Source organism: Pseudophryne corroboree, chromosome 11, assembly GCF_028390025.1.
Source record: "Pseudophryne corroboree isolate aPseCor3 chromosome 11, aPseCor3.hap2, whole genome shotgun sequence".
Lineage (NCBI taxonomy): Eukaryota > Metazoa > Chordata > Amphibia > Anura > Myobatrachidae > Pseudophryne > Pseudophryne corroboree.
In genome coordinates, this window is record NC_086454.1 from 79,824,919 (window position 1) to 79,842,293 (window position 17,375).

Below are 17,375 nucleotides of genomic sequence, written 5' to 3' on the forward strand. Positions count from 1 at the left end.
GAAAAAAAAAATCTATGGAAGTGTCAGGAAAACTGGGGTGACATATAGTTTTGGTTGGCCTTGTCTATATTTATATACCCTGTACTTGTCCTATATTGTATTGAACTGTAATTCACTGTCTTCATGTTTTGCTTATTTGTTTACTCTGTAATTGAGCACTGCAGATCCCATGTGGCGCCATATAAATAAAGGATAATAATAATAATTCCTCCATCAGCGTCTATTCCATTTTATTAAACGGATAAATATTTTGATTTCTGATATATATTAGGTACCAGATCAATTAATAAATAATAACATACATAAAAACAAAGAAATTCCCTTCCTGTTACACCGTGAACACTTCCTATTGGTCTGTACTAACCCCAACTCCCCTGTAACCCCCCCCCCCCCTCCCCAGGAGACACGGCATAATTTAATACATCTGCCTCCTCACACTATCACATGGGCTATTGCACAAAAGTGGATGAATCTGGAACTGGTGTTAATTGCCTTTTTTTTTTTTTTTTACGGAATTAGATTCTTAAACTAAATTCAGTTAAAAGTATCCCGTATGTGTATTCACTAAAAAAAAGTTCCGTCTTAGGAAAATAGACTTTTAGCTGTTCCTTACTTTTATTAGTGTGATGTGTTGATTCAGTTGTGTAAAAAAAAAAATGGGTACATTATGTAAAAGTGATGAATTATTATGACGTTGGCTATTCCTCTTCCACTTTTAATTGCACAACATAAGAGGAGGAGGAAGTGTCAGAAACAGTGGCAATATAATGGTATAGAATATTTGGGGCAAAGAACAACTATTCTATATACAATGTAATGAAAAATGTCTATTCTATTAATAGAATACCCCCGCACCCTGAACCAGATACATTCAGCCAGCCTACCGGTCACTCGCATTCTCACAGTATGGCTGACTGGTTAAACACAGTTTGGCTTATTTAATAACATGGTTTTTATATAATACATTTTCTATAACCGCAACAATTTAAAAAATAATTGTTAATCATCTATAATGCAATTTTGTGGCATGTTGTAAAGTGAATGCTCCACTATTTATATTCTAAATCATCATATTTTGCTTTGGCGAAACAAGTCATTTTAGATTAAAGCGAACAAAGTTGTCGCAGGTGTGTATACAATTAAATGATGAAAGATAAAATCAAATGCACCATGTTATAAAATAAGACTGTGTTTTATAAAGTGTGTGTTTTGCCTATTCAATGGTATCTATTGAAACAGAAAAGTAATATGATAGCTGGTAGTTGGACACCTGTACGGCACAATCTTTCAGTTGCCCTAATTTATTTAAAAATAAATTACAATTAAAACAAAAAAATGGACTTAACGTCCAAGACTGGTAACAAAAGATTGCAACACCACGCTAAAGGTTTAAATGAAATAATATAACAAAGGAAATACAAAGGCTTTGGTATGATTTTACAATCAACAATGGTTAATTCCGATATGTAGCTGTGAACAACTTGAAAACACTTAAGTTGAAAACTCTTGCAAGCACTTTTAATCGGTATAAGGAATGATCTATATGCACAAGAATGATTGGACTGTGAACATATTATACAATCTATCTAGGAACAAGAAAAACGACCTGCTGACCAAGAAAAAAAAAACCTATGATGCATGAAAATGTGTATAAAACATCTATACAGTTTCCTCGTCAAATATAAATGAAATTAACTTTATTATAGAAATCGTTCTGGGAGATTTCTAGGGAAGACAAAAACGTACATTTTGACATAAAACAAACTGGATTATATCGAAGACATAATCTACCTTTCATCTACCAAACGTCTCTCTTCAGTTTTTCTTTTTCAATTTTTAGTTTTTGGAAAATAAACGTCAACCTTTGAGGGGTTACCAATGGGGAGTACCTGGGTTTGGGTTAAGTTTTTGTTTTTATTATATTCCGACAACGAGCCCGAGGGAAGTTGATAAAAATGAGGAACGTCCATGGACAAAATCGAGGGTCGATATACTTGATAAAACTTTAAATGCGTGGCTTGATCATGGCTTCCATTGAAAAAAAAAGCAAAAACAAAAAAAACAAAATCATGACTAACGGAGAGCAGATCCGTCCACCCAGCCTGTGTTGTTCTGTTCATCATTACATAACAAAGTCAGTTTACAAATAGTACATCAAATGGATAAAAGTTTGGATATCAAAATGAAGATTTGATCCAAATGATATAATGCTTTCAATGTGCAAATGTCCTTTGTGCTGTCTTTTCCAATGTCATCTGTGCACAGTCGCTGTGCAATGAAGTCTTTAAAATTGTAATTTTTTTTCCAGGACAGTTCTCAAATTTGTTTTCTTTTGTTTTTTTATAAAATACTGCTGAACATCCAACTGTTCTCCATAAAGTCATTGGTTAAATTAACACGATTTTTACTGTAGTCTTGGCCAGTACTGAGACATGTCAGATTCACTGCCGGGTACTTGTACTGGGACTGACACTCCAGGGGAAATGAGACCTAAAAGCAATATAAAAGAAATTGAAATATGTTATTGTTTCACTGTATTTTTTTTCACAATACACAACTCATGCACGCTGTGGTTTTAGGAGATTCATATGAAGGTTTCTTTTACGCATATCTAAATGCAGGGCTTGGTTTTATGAGCATGCATTGTTTGCAGAGTGTGACTTTTTTTTTGCTGTATTTTATTATTGTAGTTTATCTTGATAGTGCATATGCAGACAGTGCACTGGGTATTAATGTGTGTAGCTTTGTATGAAGGGTGGCAGAGAGGGTGGAAAATAATGGAATGCCTACCTGTAGAGGCTGTACCAGAGGTGCCCATTGGCTGGCTGTTCATGTGTGTCTGCATGTGGGGAGGTGTATATGTATCATAGCTCCGCCCATTCACAGATGGACTTGTGGGCAGCATGCATGAGTAGGAGGATGTCTGGCTGGGTACAGGGGGCTGGAAGAAGAAAGAAAAGCAATATTACTGCTCAGTGCCATTTGTGATGTAGAAACACAATCACCGCACCTCCTGTATCCAACATCTGCCCATCGGAAAGAAGTAAAAGTGGGTGTGCTATGTGTCTGTGCCACTGGTCTACATAGGCTATTGGTTGTGTGGATGAACAACGTGTAACATGAAGACACCATCTGCAAGTAAGCGACACCTCCCATGCGGTTGGGGAATTATGGGTAATGTAGTCCATGGACGGCTGCAGTGTAGTTCGGTAGGGGAGAGAGCAAGGGTGGGCCTACCGGGAAGCAACCTCAGAAAATGTAGGGAATTCTTTTTGAAATGACGATTTACTGATGCAACAATAGTCAACTAGTTACCAAATCTAGTAGTGCTTCGAAATGACATTTAACTAAAGTGGGCACAAGGTTTATGCAAAGGGTTATTGTACTTTGTGCAAGGAACAAAAGGAGCATCTTCCAAGTGTTTGCCCCAGGCTGCATAATAGTTAGAAACCTCCCTTCCCTTCGTGTAGGGTTTGTGTATTAACCTAATGAGCTTACAGTAGAGTAGAAAGAAAGAAAATAATTTACTAGAACGGCTGAAGGAGTGGTCTGCAGATACACAGTCCACATTATTTAATGACCAAAATAGGGTACAAATAATCAAATATGTAATGTAAACCGCTTAAATGTAACACTCTCAATCCAAGTGTGACTGGCTAGTGATGGGATAGCAGGGATATTTCAATCATCGGCTGTTGTAAAGATAACCTGCTTCCAGCTAAATCTGAATTTTCATTTACTGTGTAAATCTGAGATGAGTCTTGTGGTTTCTGATGATAAAATGAGCAATATCTAGGTATATGCTATTCTTTAGATTTATAGATGTTATAAAGATACCTGGGAGTAGATCTACTCAAGCTTTTAGAACAGAGAAGTGTCTGATTGGTTGCTATTGCATATAACTCCACTTTTCATTTTTTTAAGCTTTAGGGGGAGATGTACTAAGCAGTGATAAAAGTGGAGACGTGAGCCAGTGGAGAAGTTGCCCATGGCAGTCAATCAGCTGCTCTGTATACTTTTATAGTATGCAAATAATAAATGTTACATCGATGTTGATTGGTTGCCATGGGCAACTTCTCCACTGGCTCACTTCTTCACTGTTATCACTGCTTAGTACATCTCCCCCTTAGTAAATCTACCCCCTGGAGAGCATTAAGCTTAGTCAGTGAAGTCTTTAGTGTACAAATGGGAGATATCTCTATTAACATCTGATATCATGTAATGAATGATACAGATTGTTACAAGAACAATTGCTACTAAGTATAATGATATACACAGGAGCGTGAAATTTGTGTCTTTTCATATATAAGGTAATTGACGTTAGACTTGCAGTGAAGTCACTTTATACAGTATGTAATTTGTGTTTAGCTGCATGCTGATTTTTTTCTATACATCAGTACTAAGTCTAATTAGTATCACCATATTTACTATTACTATTAACATTTATTGTGTGCAATGATTGACAGCTTGCTACAAACACAGTTATACAACAATCTATAGGACAATAGGAGTTTTTAAGTGCCGCAGACCTACTTTTCTAGCCAAATTGTACTGGATGCTTAGTGGGGCTGGATGATCCAATCCCACAGCAATGTTAGTTTGGGGTAGAGATGAGCGTGTTCGGATTTACTTGGTTAACGCCAGTTTGGTTTTATCCGGATTTTTCTTGTTGGCTATCCAAAACACGTGACATCCGTGAGCCAATAAGATACCGTTTTGAGATCCGAGTAAAGCCGAACCCGCTCATCTCTAGTTTGGGGTTCAGTAGTTTGTTGGCGTAAAGAAAGAGAACTAATGGAAGTTTTGTGTGAACTGTGTAGAGAGTTGGCAATTGGGCAGAAGAGTGGAGTGGTAACAGGCAGGTGTTTTGAGAATTTGGTAAGCTTGTGGAAGAGGTGAGTTTTCAAGGAAAGCTTGAAAGTGTGGAAGCTACAATAATGTCTTGTATGAAAGAAGAAGTGAAAGGATACATAACAAATTGTGTGAATGTGTAGTGTATCGTCTTATCAGAAAACTATAGGTAATGTGTATGTTGTTATTTATCTCTCTGTATATATTCTAGTTCTGTAGTTACTCTATACTACAATTGGTCACAGAAATGAAGGAAAGACCAGAGCTATATTTAAGAAATAGTGAAGAGATACAACGTGCAATGTTTGATTCCTAGTTTGGTCATGGCCAGTTGTATAAGCCCCTAAATGAACTGCACTGGACTGTCACAATCCGATTGGAGTGATACATTCTGTTTGTTCACGGCTGTTCATCCCTGGGCATGTGATCACACAGCCAGTCGATCCGTGATTACACAGATCACTGTAAGTCACCATGCATCTGGCTGCTCCGTGAGCAGGACAGGTATACGCGTACAGGAGCAATTTGTAAAAACAACTCTATGGGGAGGATACCTGGAACATGGGCAGTGACCATGCATATTAAGCAATGACTCATTTAGGCCCTCTTCATTCATAGTACCATAAAGTCAAACAAACAGTGATGACTCAATTGTGTCATTTGCTGTTATGCTTTAGTATTATGTGTTGCTGAGAATTTCTATTGATACATTATGACCTTTATGGGAATCATCCTTGTATGTTTTACGTGAATGAATGTTGTTTCCTCATTATACACCCACACCGTTCAGAATGGTGTCACATTAAAGGATAAAAGATCAGAAGTGACAGATCTATAGTTAGAACTTTTGTTTTATGGCTAATTCACAAATACTGATGTCCAATTTTACAGGTCAGATAGTAGACAATGCCGCCGTTTACTAGAGGCACAATATTGTTATTAAGGCTTTATGTTTTATGCAAGTACACAGTACCTATAAATTACATAATGGCAGGTTCACGAAACCTTGTTATATGCAGGTAAGAAGAATGAAATAAATTAATACAATATATTTCATTCCTGGTTTCTACCTATTGGCATCTGCAGAATGATGTCAGTGGGCGGGGAAATGAAAAATACAATGGGGAAGTAAAACAATAGAAAACAGATGCAACTTATTACTACAATAAGACACTATAAAGCTCCGGGTTCTATGTTATCCTAGATGCTCTCATAAAATATACACTTGCTCCTCTGCCCGGAATTGGTACAATTTATTACCTAACAGGTTTGTGTTATATAAAGATTATTATTATTATTATTATTAATAATAATAATAATAATAATAATAATAGTTGTTGTTTATTATTATTATTATTATTATTAATCATCATCATCAAAATAATAATAACAACATATTATTATTATTATTATTATTATTATTATTTGTTGCACAGGTCAATTAACAACTTAATGGGTACATTACTGTAACATTATAGGACAATCCATCTGAACTTTCTTAAATTTTAAATTTTTTTATTTTGTTTACTGAATTTATATCAGTTGCTAGTAGATGAACACGGAGGTTTCATTAAATAAAGTTAACTAAATATCTAATATGAGATATTATAAATATTGTTTATGCTGGCCCAGAGATGTCTGTTCTCTTTGTGACCTAATACTATTGTAATGTGGATGTGTTAGATAAACAAGCAACGTGCATTCAGCCAATAATAACAGTATGCCAAGTGCCCTGTACTCATGGTAATTGTATAAATAAATAATATAACTATCAGTAGTGATAATGCACCAGTAGCAAAAACTCTCTTACACTGCTAAATGATGTAAACATGTTAAATAAAGTAGAAATGTCGACTACAGGCGTATAACCGAGTAGGCTTTATGTAGTGTTTGTGACTATTATTATTACAGTCATGGTTAATTGTCTTTTAAGCATTCTTGTGGCCCAACGTTTAACCAGAAGTGAAGCACATGATTAATACTCACTTGCATAGGCAGGTTATTTGCCATGGTAAAGCTAGGCATAGGTGGCAGTGCACTGTATGTGTTTGTAAGAGCTGTATCTGTCCTTCCGAGCATAGATCCCGATGTGAATGATGAAACTGTGGAGAAGAGAGACAGGAGTTATACTAACAGGCAACCGTGTATATCTCAGTGGCTATGGTAATAACATGGCAATGCTCCAATAGGGCTTCACTTCACCAATATATTAAGTCAGCATTACAAAATTATATATATATATATATATATGTATATATAGTTTGTGTGAAAGTCCGCACTCACATCAAAAGAGTCCATATATTAGGGGTGCTCCTCAAAAACGCCCCAAAAAAAGGTTTCACATATACCAGGTATCAGAGACCAAAGAGATCTCAAAAGAGGGCACTCACCAGTCCAATTGACTAAAAGGCTTTTATTGTTTCATCACAGTCATCAGTAAAGAGTCATCAGTAACAGCTGTTAGCTGGCATGCTGACTGGATGTCTTTGGTGACTGTCTTGAGAAAGACCTTATAGGTCGAAACGTCGACTCTTTACTGATGACTGTGATGAAACAATAAAAGCCTTTTAGTCAATTGGACTGGTGAGTGCCCTCTTTTGAGATCTCTTTGGTCTCTGATACCTGGTATATGTATGTATATATATATATATATATATATACACACATATATATATATATATATATATATATATATATATGAGTAACTATTGCATTAAAATGCCAAAGCTGGGGCATTTTTCTGTTTTTAATCTTTCATTTGAATAAATTAACCAATTTGAATCAATTAACCTGGAAATTTAATTCCAGATGAGTTTGTTGATGGATTACTTTTTTCTTCAAAATGGGAGACAAATACAGAAATCACAATGTGATGAAACAGGTCACAGTCCCCACTTTAACAATTCGTAAAATAACATGACAAGCTATTTTATTAGGAAATGTAAGTGAATGAACAACTTTTTTAGTTTGGTAGCTATGCGCCATGCATGGGATGCCCTCCTGTCTGTGAGTCTCACCTGGTGTAGTGGGCTGAGGAATGGGCTGGTAGACACTAGTGCTAAAACTACTGCTAATCGGAATGTGACTCGGCGTGTTACTGGCTTGTCTCCTCTGGTTCCGCAGTTTCTCTTCTCTTCTCCATTTTGCCCGTCGATTGGAAAACCATACCTAGCGGAGAGAGGAGATCAGAGAACGTGATCATCCAAGCCTTCAAAGGGTTAATGCAATGTATCATTAGCAAGAACATTTTGGTTTATAGATGAGAGAAAAATTACTCCGCACTTCAGGAGTTACGTTTACAACAACGGCAGTGTTTTGAGACCTATTAGATCTTTTTTTATCCAGTGCTTGAATAGAAAATCTAGTAAGTCTCGAGATGTTATATAGAAACATACTGTAGACTTTGATGGCAGATAAGAACCACTTGGCCGATCTAGTCTACCCTAAAGACGTGTACATGGACACACTCATACACTAGGGTTCATTTTTGTCGGGAGCCAATTAACCTAGCAGTATATTTTTGGATTGTTGGAGGAAACTGGAGAACCCATAGGAAACACAGGGAGAGTATACAAACTCCACACAGTTAGGGAATCAAACCTATGATCTCCGTGCTGTGAGCAGTAATGCTAATCATTACACTATGGGGGTCATTCTGACCTGTTCACTCGCTGCTTTATATCGCAGCCGATCGAACGGGTACCCACTGCGCATGCGCCAGTGCCGTAGTGCGCCGACGCATGCCAGACGGCCGAAGGCTGTAGCTGGGCTGAGATCGCCTCTGCTTGATTGACAGGCAGAGGCGGTCGCTGGGCAGGAGGGGGCAGAACGGCAGCGTTTGGCCGGTTTCGTGGACGCGGTCTGGCCAACGCAGGTGTAGCCAGACCGTGTGGGGAGCGGCCTGTAGTGGCTGCGTGACATCATACACAGCCGCTGCGGGCCGGGGAGCGACGAGTAGCTCCTGGCCAGCACGCTAAAGCTGCGCTGATCGGGAGCTACTCTTGAAGTGCAAAGGTATCGCCGCTGTGCGATGCCTTTGCACTTCTGCGGGGGGGGGGGGGGGGGCGGCGGCACTGTGCTGGGCGTCCCCCCGCATGTCAGTGTGAATGATCGTAGCTGTGCTGAATTTAGCACAGCTACGATCATCTCAGAATGAGGGCCTATATGTGCTGCCCAATATTGATACTGTGTTGCAGTTGTGTGTATATAATCCTGGAGTGCTGTCTGATTTTTTCTTTCTTTCGTTTTTACTGGAGTGACACTGGAATTGAAGATTGTAAGCGTCCATTTAAAAAAAATAATAATAGATACAATTGGTGTCTTCATATGTATATTTGTGTGCGTGTGAGTATATATATATATACAGAAAAAAGACGGCGTCACTCCAGGTCTTTCAAATAGTAATGATGTAATTCAAATAAACATCACAAAAGCAAATGTTTTGGGGCCCGTAGCCCCTTTGCCAAGGTGTGTGCAGTCTGCACACACCTTGACAAAGGAGCTATGGGCCCCGAAACGTTGGCTTTTGTGATGTTTATTTGAATTACACCATTACTATTTGAAAGACCTGGAGTGACGCCGTCTTTTTTCTGAATACATGCCCTAACTAGCACGGAGGGCACCCAGGCAACTTACATCAGCAGGACCAGGAGTGCCGGGCACCATTGGTACAATTATATATATATATATATATATATATATATATATATATTTATTTGTGTGTATATATATATATATATATTTGTGTGTGTGTGTATATATAGATAGATAGATAGATAGATATGTTTCCTTAATGCGCTATTATTTAGACGGTAAATTAACACTGGAGACAATTCTTCTATTAAATATAGCTAATTTAGGGCAGCTTCCGCGAAGAAAGGACCCCCTGCCGATATGAGTCTATAAAGGTAAATACAAAAAGAGATCTTTGCGGAGCGCTCTTATTTAATGGATAATACAGTTTGTTTTTGGATATGAACCAAGGCTGACTTTAATAGTACCTCAATACACATACACCAAAATATTAAAAACACATCTTTTTATTAAAATGTAACTGACATATTCAAATATGTGTTTCTATAATGATTATTTAAAAAAAATATATAGATCACTGAAAGACCATATGTTTGTACAATATTTGTTCATACAATAAAAATATATAAAATATTTTTTTGTTTCATCCAATGCGTTTCGTCTTATCGCGACTTCTTCAGGGGTGTTTAATTTATAGGCAAATAGTAATCTTGTTATGATGCCATTTAGAGTGATTTTCCTTCTTAAAAGATGGCTTAGTATATGAAACCATACGCAAGGCAAATTATTTAACTAGAAAACATATTTAAAGTAGTCTTAGCTAATTTCCACTGCCTAATGGTAATTTCATCTAAATTCTCTATTTGTAAGGTTCTGAGGATAAACATTCAGATTGGATCTCACAGCATACAGAGGTGTAGGATTGGTGCTGGAAAAGACTGAAATATTCTGATAATAGCTAGACTTTAACCTAATCTGAATGTTTATCCTCAGAACCTTACAAATAGAGAATTCAGCTGAAATTATCATTAGGTGGTGGAAATTAGCTAAAACTACTTTAAATATGTTTTCTAGTTAAATAATTTGCCTTGCATATGGTTTCATATACTAAGCCATCTTTTAAGAAGGAAAATCACTCTAAATGGCATCATAACAAGATTACTATTTGCCTATAAATTAAACACCCCTGAAGAAGTCGCCATAAGACGAAATGTGTTGGGTGAAACAAAAATATTTTATATATTTTTATTGTATGAACAAATATTGTACAAACATATGCTCTTTCAGTGATCTATATATTTTTTAAAATAATGATTATAGAAACATATATTTGAATATGTCAGTTACATTTTAATAAAAAGATGCGTTTTTAATATTTGGGTGTATGTGTATTGAGGTACTATTAAAGTCAGCCTTGGTTCATATCCAAAAACAAATTGGATTATCCATTAAATAAGAGCGCTCTGCAAAGATCTCTTTTTATATATATATATATATATATTACAAAATTGTTGTGTCTGCAGAACCTCTGGAGATTCACCAGGATTCCAGTTAATGAGTAGAGAATACTGCAATGGTTATTAGAGGTCTTTCATCTTTCCTGCACACAGCGGGAGATCTATAAGTAAAGCTATGTGCTCATAGGGTCTGCGCCTCATATCTACATGGCTGTTACGCTTGAAAATAAATGGAAAGCATTTTACACTGAGGTCAAACATCTTTTTTTAATTACATAGTAACAGTTACCTGTATCCTAGCTTCTGGCAAATCTATTTTGGCAGCTAATCTTTCTCTGGCAAACACATCAGGATAATGGGTTCGTTCAAATTCTGCAAGCATACAAATGAACAGGTTAGTTAAGTAGAATGCACAGGTTTTATTATGAATGGTGTTAAACATATCCAATTAGCCACTGAGCTCTGGTGGCCCCTTGTTCCTAGTCTTTTTCTCTGTGCTGAGATTGGAATGATTGGTGTAAATGGAAATACGGATCACGTGTGTCCCCTTCTACAGAAAACAGTGTTTATATAACTGATCATTTGAAAAATGGAGATAAAGAAGATTCATCAAAGCTTGGAGAGAGAAAATGGGGTATATTTACTAAGCTCTGGAGAGAGATAAAAACCTGGCTTATCAGCTCCTAACTGCCATGTTACAGGTTGTGTTTGAAAGATGACAAGAGTTGGGTGGTTGGTACTTTATCTCTCTCCACTTTATATCTCCAAGGCTTAGTAAATAGATCCTATATTGCCAACCAATCAGTTCCTGTCAGTTTACAGGCTGTATTTGAAAAATGACAGTTATGAGCTGATTGGTACATTGGGTGGGATGTACTAAAGGAAAAATGCGTCTAAAAACCCTGAAAATGGACATTTCCGCCTTTTTTCCAGAGAGGGATCTAACTGAATCCCTGCCAGCACCCCCTGCGGCTGCCAAGATGTTCTGAGCATGTGCATAGGGAATCTCGGGGTGAAACCCAAAAATCCCACCTTCACAAAGGTTAGCTCTTATCAGGAGAGCTGTATTTTGCTATACCAATTGCATATGTTAGTACATATGCAATTAGTATGTCTGTGGTAAGTGGCAGGATGTACCGTATTGCGCATACGATGCACAGTACATCCCGCCCTTTAGCTCTCTCCACTTTATCACTTTCAAATGCTTCTCTCCCACAGCCTGTAAAATGACAGGAGCTGATTGATTAGTACTTTATCCTCCTCCCTATATTTATCTGTATGGAGAATACTTTTATGCAATCCCAACATATGCCTTTTACACTAAGGGGGACATTTACTAAGCAGTGATAAGAGCAGAGAAGTGAGCCAGTGGAGACGTTACCCCATCAACCAATCAGCAGCTCTTTCTCATTTTATAATATGCAAATGATAGATGTTACTTCAGTGCTGATTGGTTGCCATGGGCAACTTCTCCACTGGCTCACTTCTCTGCTCTTATCACTGCTTAGTAAATGTCCCCCTAAAACCTGTATCTCCTTTTTTTGTATTTCTGATTGGCCTACCTTTTTCTAGAGCCTCTATTTGTTCCTGGGTAAATGAAGTCCTGTTTCTTTGCAGTTTCCTTTTCAGCTGAAGCCTCATTTGCGCCTCATCAGAGTCTTCTCCATTAGAACTTATGGAGTTTGTGTTTTCCCCACCACCTTCTTGTGGCGCACATCCATCTACGATGAAACAAGATAAGATTATCTCTGAAACATGCAACATGAAAAACACTCACGGCAGGTATTGTATGGCAGATTATATATGTGAAAAAAATTCTGTACAAATATTTTAAATAAAGCTACACAATTTTAAAAAAAGGATTAAAAACCCCCAATACTTTTACTGTGAACACATCAGTCAACTGCCAGGTATTCTGGGAGGGGTTATGCAAATGATCTCATCACCAACCCATTTACCCACCAATTTGCAGAGTGTACATTAGATACATAGATTAATGACCAATATCATCCATAGGCAGATAAATTGGAGTACACACTTTGTATAAGAGATGTAAAACAAGCACATTAAATATCTACTATTACAATTACAACTCTTTTTTAATGTGTTAAAGTTTTCTTCTAGACTTTCCATAATCAGCAATTGCAATCATTTAAATGTTGATAGGTTTGCAGCCAATGTGATTAAGAACGCAAACCAAGCTTGTAATCTCTAAAAAGAAATATTTATATAGTTTGAAAAAAAAAAATGTGAATTCCACACAGTCAATTTCATGTTTAAAGGTTCTGAATTTAGAAGTGCATGCATTGTTCTACAATTTTATTCAACCATTGTATGAGTGTGCAATTCCCTGACACCTATTACAGCGAACAGTTGTAATTATATCATCAGCAAGAACAGCCTATAATTGCAGAAAATGGAATTTTATATTTAGATAAAGGGACTGTCCATTCTTTGTAATATGGTGTACTGGGAAAACTGCGATTTCTCTGATTATAAAAAAAACCACAAAAAATCAACTATGTAATTTTAAAAGCTAACGTAGTGACTTTAGCAACTAAACAAACACACATATACTAACTTTACAATATCTCTAATGATCAGACGTCTTTTTTTGTACCACTTACTCTAATTCATTATAACACCTGTAGTTATTTATAATTAGTGTGACTCTAGAACACAAATGGGATATGTGAGATTTACATCCTTTTCTCAGACTAAGCATTTTACCCAATACATTAGTATTTGTCTTTTTGTTATATTATTTTTCTTGTTGTTTTTTTATTGATTTTTTTTGTTTGTTTATTTTTTACTGTAAAATATAACTACATTTCAGAGGTATTTGGTATTATATGTTTATTGTTTTGTTGTTCAGAGCCACAAAAAAAATATGCTGATCCCTCTTTTTTGAAAGAATTTGTACCTTCTGTAATTAAATATTGTGGGAATTAACATCAGAGGGATAACCTGGCACAATGGTAGTGCCTTCAAAGGGTTAAGGGAATTGTGACAGAATCTGGTGGGCTCTTTTCAAACACTTTGAAATGTTTTAAAACCCCAAACATTCCCTTCCATTTAAATGGTCGGATTCATCTACAGTGAGGGCCATATGGAGGTCTGTACTCCTATTGAGGTGGCCACCAACACATGAATGGAATGGGAGCTGCTTTTCAGCAGGGCACAATGACAGCAGAGTAAGAGAAACCATTAAACACTCGGGCCAGGGGGATTGGCAAACTTCCGTGGGTAGAATTTTGAGGACACAATCAGGGCCCAGGACAAAAGGATTCTCTTGAAAACTCGCAGTGATCTATATTGTATCACAAGGGGTCCAGTCAACAGACTGTTCAAGGCAAGTATGTTAACCTTTAGGCACAGCCATCATTAATCACTGTCCCCTGGGCTGGCCTACTCAAAGCTATATAGGATTTTTGTTAACTTTCTATAGGAGAGCAGAGGGAAGAGAAGAACAAACCACCTAAATGTGTCAATGGGATAACTCCATACACTGCAGCTATTTACTCAGCGGCAGCAGCAGAAAAGGCGGAAAAGTACTTAGTTAAGATTAGATAAGCCTCAACTCACATATTAACACCCAAGTGTCCCTCTATTTACTCATCAAATCTGATGTGCGGCTCCTTAAGTGTTCTAGCACTAGCGTCCGAAGTGTGTTTGATTATGGGTGTTTGTGTACTGGAGTTTTTGTTGGTGTAACCAACACTAGTGCTCCCCCCCCCCCCCCCCCAACACCTTATCCTGCATACAGTACAGGTGTTCCTACAGAAGACCTCCATATTCTCATACATTTGGGGGCTTGTGACGAGCACAGTCACTGTCCTTTTAGTATACCAATTACTGCTTAGCCTCTATAGTTATATATGAATATTTGTAACAAACAATACATTTATGGACACTATCTATCTATCTATCTATCTATCTATCATATTATCTATCTATCTATCTATCTATCTATCATAATGACTATCTATCTATCTATCTTTTCATCCATCCATCCATCCATCCATCCATCCATCCATCCATATCTGCCTATCATTTATCATATTGTCTATGTATCTAATCTATCTATCTATCTATCTATCTATCTTTCCATCCATCCATCCATCCATCCACCCATCCATCCATCTCTATCTATCTATCTGCCTATCATTTATCATATTGTCTATGTATCTAATCTATCTATCTATCTATCTATCTATCTATCTATCTATCTATCTATCTATCTACTAGTGACTAGTAAGGATCCTGGGACTTCTAGTTCCATTTCAAATACCAAAAGCTGGAAGATCATGCTGGAAGTTGCCAGGGAATGCTGGGATTTGTAGTATGACAACAGTAAGCGACCAACAAACTGTCTAATCCAACTCCCTACAGTAGAATATACTATAGGCAGGCAAACTCCTGCTTACTCTAATTATTCCAACTACTCAGCAAAAAGAAAAAGAGAGAGAGAGAGAGAAAATTAAATCAAACAACCTCCAGGTTGTCTTCCATTATAAAGTTGGAAAAAGTTCCAAAGAATATCTCATGTTTATGAGTCTCCAGGTTACAAGGTGCTGACCAATCCTGTCACTGCTAATTTTCAAACTGTCCCTACTCTTATTTAACTTTAGCTTCGAAGTTAAAAAAAAAAGAACATTTAATAAAATCTGCCTTGAAGGATTCCTGTATTGGTCTGTAGCCTCTGCAGAATAAGCAGTAGATCCAGCTCTGTATATTCTACATCCCAGGCAGGAGGGGCTGCAGCAGAGCCTGCAAGCGGTAGTAAACGGTGCTTATACTATTTCCACCGCAGAAAGAGATTTAAACGATCTATTAAGAGGCGTTAACCGGGGTTACGAATGTTAGCAGTGTCTATAATAAGCCACGGGGGAAGGAATCTGCTTCTGGTGCCTGCGCCCTGGGAATGCGTAAAAGGAGCCGGCTCATCCAAGTGGCTCACACCTCACCCCTCCAAATACCTCCAGTGATATTCAATTACAGCTCATAAAAAAAACTGACAATTAAGATATCTTCTTTAAGGGCTATTTACAAAGCCTTAAAAGAGGAGGCTGAATGGCCCCGCTCCACCTTCCAGCCCTAATCCATAGGAAGGGAGAGTGAATGCGTGCCCCATTATCCTGCGCCCAGACCCTCTGACGCGGTGCATGGGATTTGTGTCTGAGATGACAGGGGAGAGGGAGAATGCGGCTCTGGGAAATGAGAATCGCTCCTGAGTTCTATGAGTCTGACTCAGTCAGGCGGAAAACCAGCGAAATAAGAACAGCAAATGAATCCGGGCACCTCTCAGGCGCATCTGCTGGACAGGGAAAATGCCTAAATCCTATAGAGGGCTTTAGTCTTAGAAAAGGAGAAGAAGAAAAAAAAAAAAAAAGCCTAGTAAGAAAAGTGTCTCAGTGATCGCTAAACCCCATTAAATCGCTGGAGAATTTTCTCCTGGACAGTGATGTCTCTTTTTTGTCCTGTCAAAGCCTTCTGTGTCAATTATTTCATTCACTGTTTCACGGTGTTGCTAATATTGGGAACATATTTGTCCCCTCTGAGACCTCACCCTGCCTTATGCTTTCTGGGTAATGGGCTCTTATGAAACTGCAACATCCCCGAGCAAGGAAATCACATTAAGGGGGGGAGAGTGAGAGAGAGAGAAAAGAGAGAGAGAGAGAGAGAGAGAGAGAGAGAGAGAGAGAGAGAGAGAGAGAAAGAAAGAGAGGGAGAGGAGCATTAATATTCTAAGAGAAATATGTCCTATATTACATCTGGGGTGGGAGACGTGTCTGCTAAAGAGAGATCTGCTGTTCTATTTACAAGCACAGTCAATTTATTAAGGGTACAATTTTGGGAGAGCCTGGTTTGATAGATAGATAGATAGATAGATAGATAGATAGATACCCACACTCACATAGACATATACTGTGTGTGTGTGTGTGTGTGTGTGTGTGTGTGTGTGTGTGTGTGTATATAGATAGATAGGTAGATACACACACACCCACCCACCTATCTATCTATCTATCTATCTATCTATCTATCTATCTATCTATCTATCTATCTATATACATTTACATACATGCAGAAATATGTAATCATTTAAAACATCTTCCAAATGGCATGTGAAATGCAGCACTCGCCCATTATTCTGCAGTGTTATATCTAAAATCCAATCCGGTTTCTTCAATGATATTATCTATCTCTGTAATGTGTAATAAACTCACTGGATTTACATACTTGATATAGAATGTAGTCTATGGGGAGAGGGGAGGCTTTACTGACCCCACTCTATGTACCAGGGAGTTTGCAATGTATTATAAGTTATTACACTACAAGCAGCAGTGTGTTACAGGACACAAGGATCACTTATATTGAGTGGCTGGCGAGTATGTAGCGATTAATAAATGTCACGATAAAAGGTACTGGCCAGACAGTAGTAATGGCAGGTGACATACATGTACACAGCATTACAGTAAGGGCCCTACACACTGGATCCGGCCGCTCACTAGAACAGAAGCAGATACATCATTG

The 17,375-nt window shown here is 37.6% G+C and overlaps 1 protein-coding gene across 4 annotated transcripts in view; it reads right to left on the reverse strand.

Annotated features, from left to right (window-relative positions):
* Positions 1–445: 445 nt before the first annotated feature.
* The window catches only part of PAX6 (paired box 6), a 41,116-nt gene continuing 24,186 nt past the window's right edge, over positions 446–17,375 (reverse strand). For 2 of the 4 annotated variants that reach the window (XM_063944447.1, XM_063944448.1), the window contains 6 exons: positions 12,404–12,562; positions 11,131–11,213; positions 7,869–8,019; positions 6,838–6,953; positions 2,791–2,941; positions 2,320–2,490 (listed from right to left, as the gene is read on the reverse strand). In XM_063944447.1, the coding sequence (XP_063800517.1) occupies positions 2,405–2,490; positions 2,791–2,941; positions 6,838–6,953; positions 7,869–8,019; positions 11,131–11,213; positions 12,404–12,562 (746 nt within the window). In that variant the 3' untranslated portion in view covers positions 2,320–2,404. Of the gene's footprint in view, positions 2,491–2,790; positions 2,942–6,837; positions 6,954–7,868; positions 8,020–11,130; positions 11,214–12,403; positions 12,563–17,375 lie in introns of all 4 variants that reach the window. The other 2 variants (XM_063944449.1, XM_063944450.1) reach the window with 2 other exon arrangements.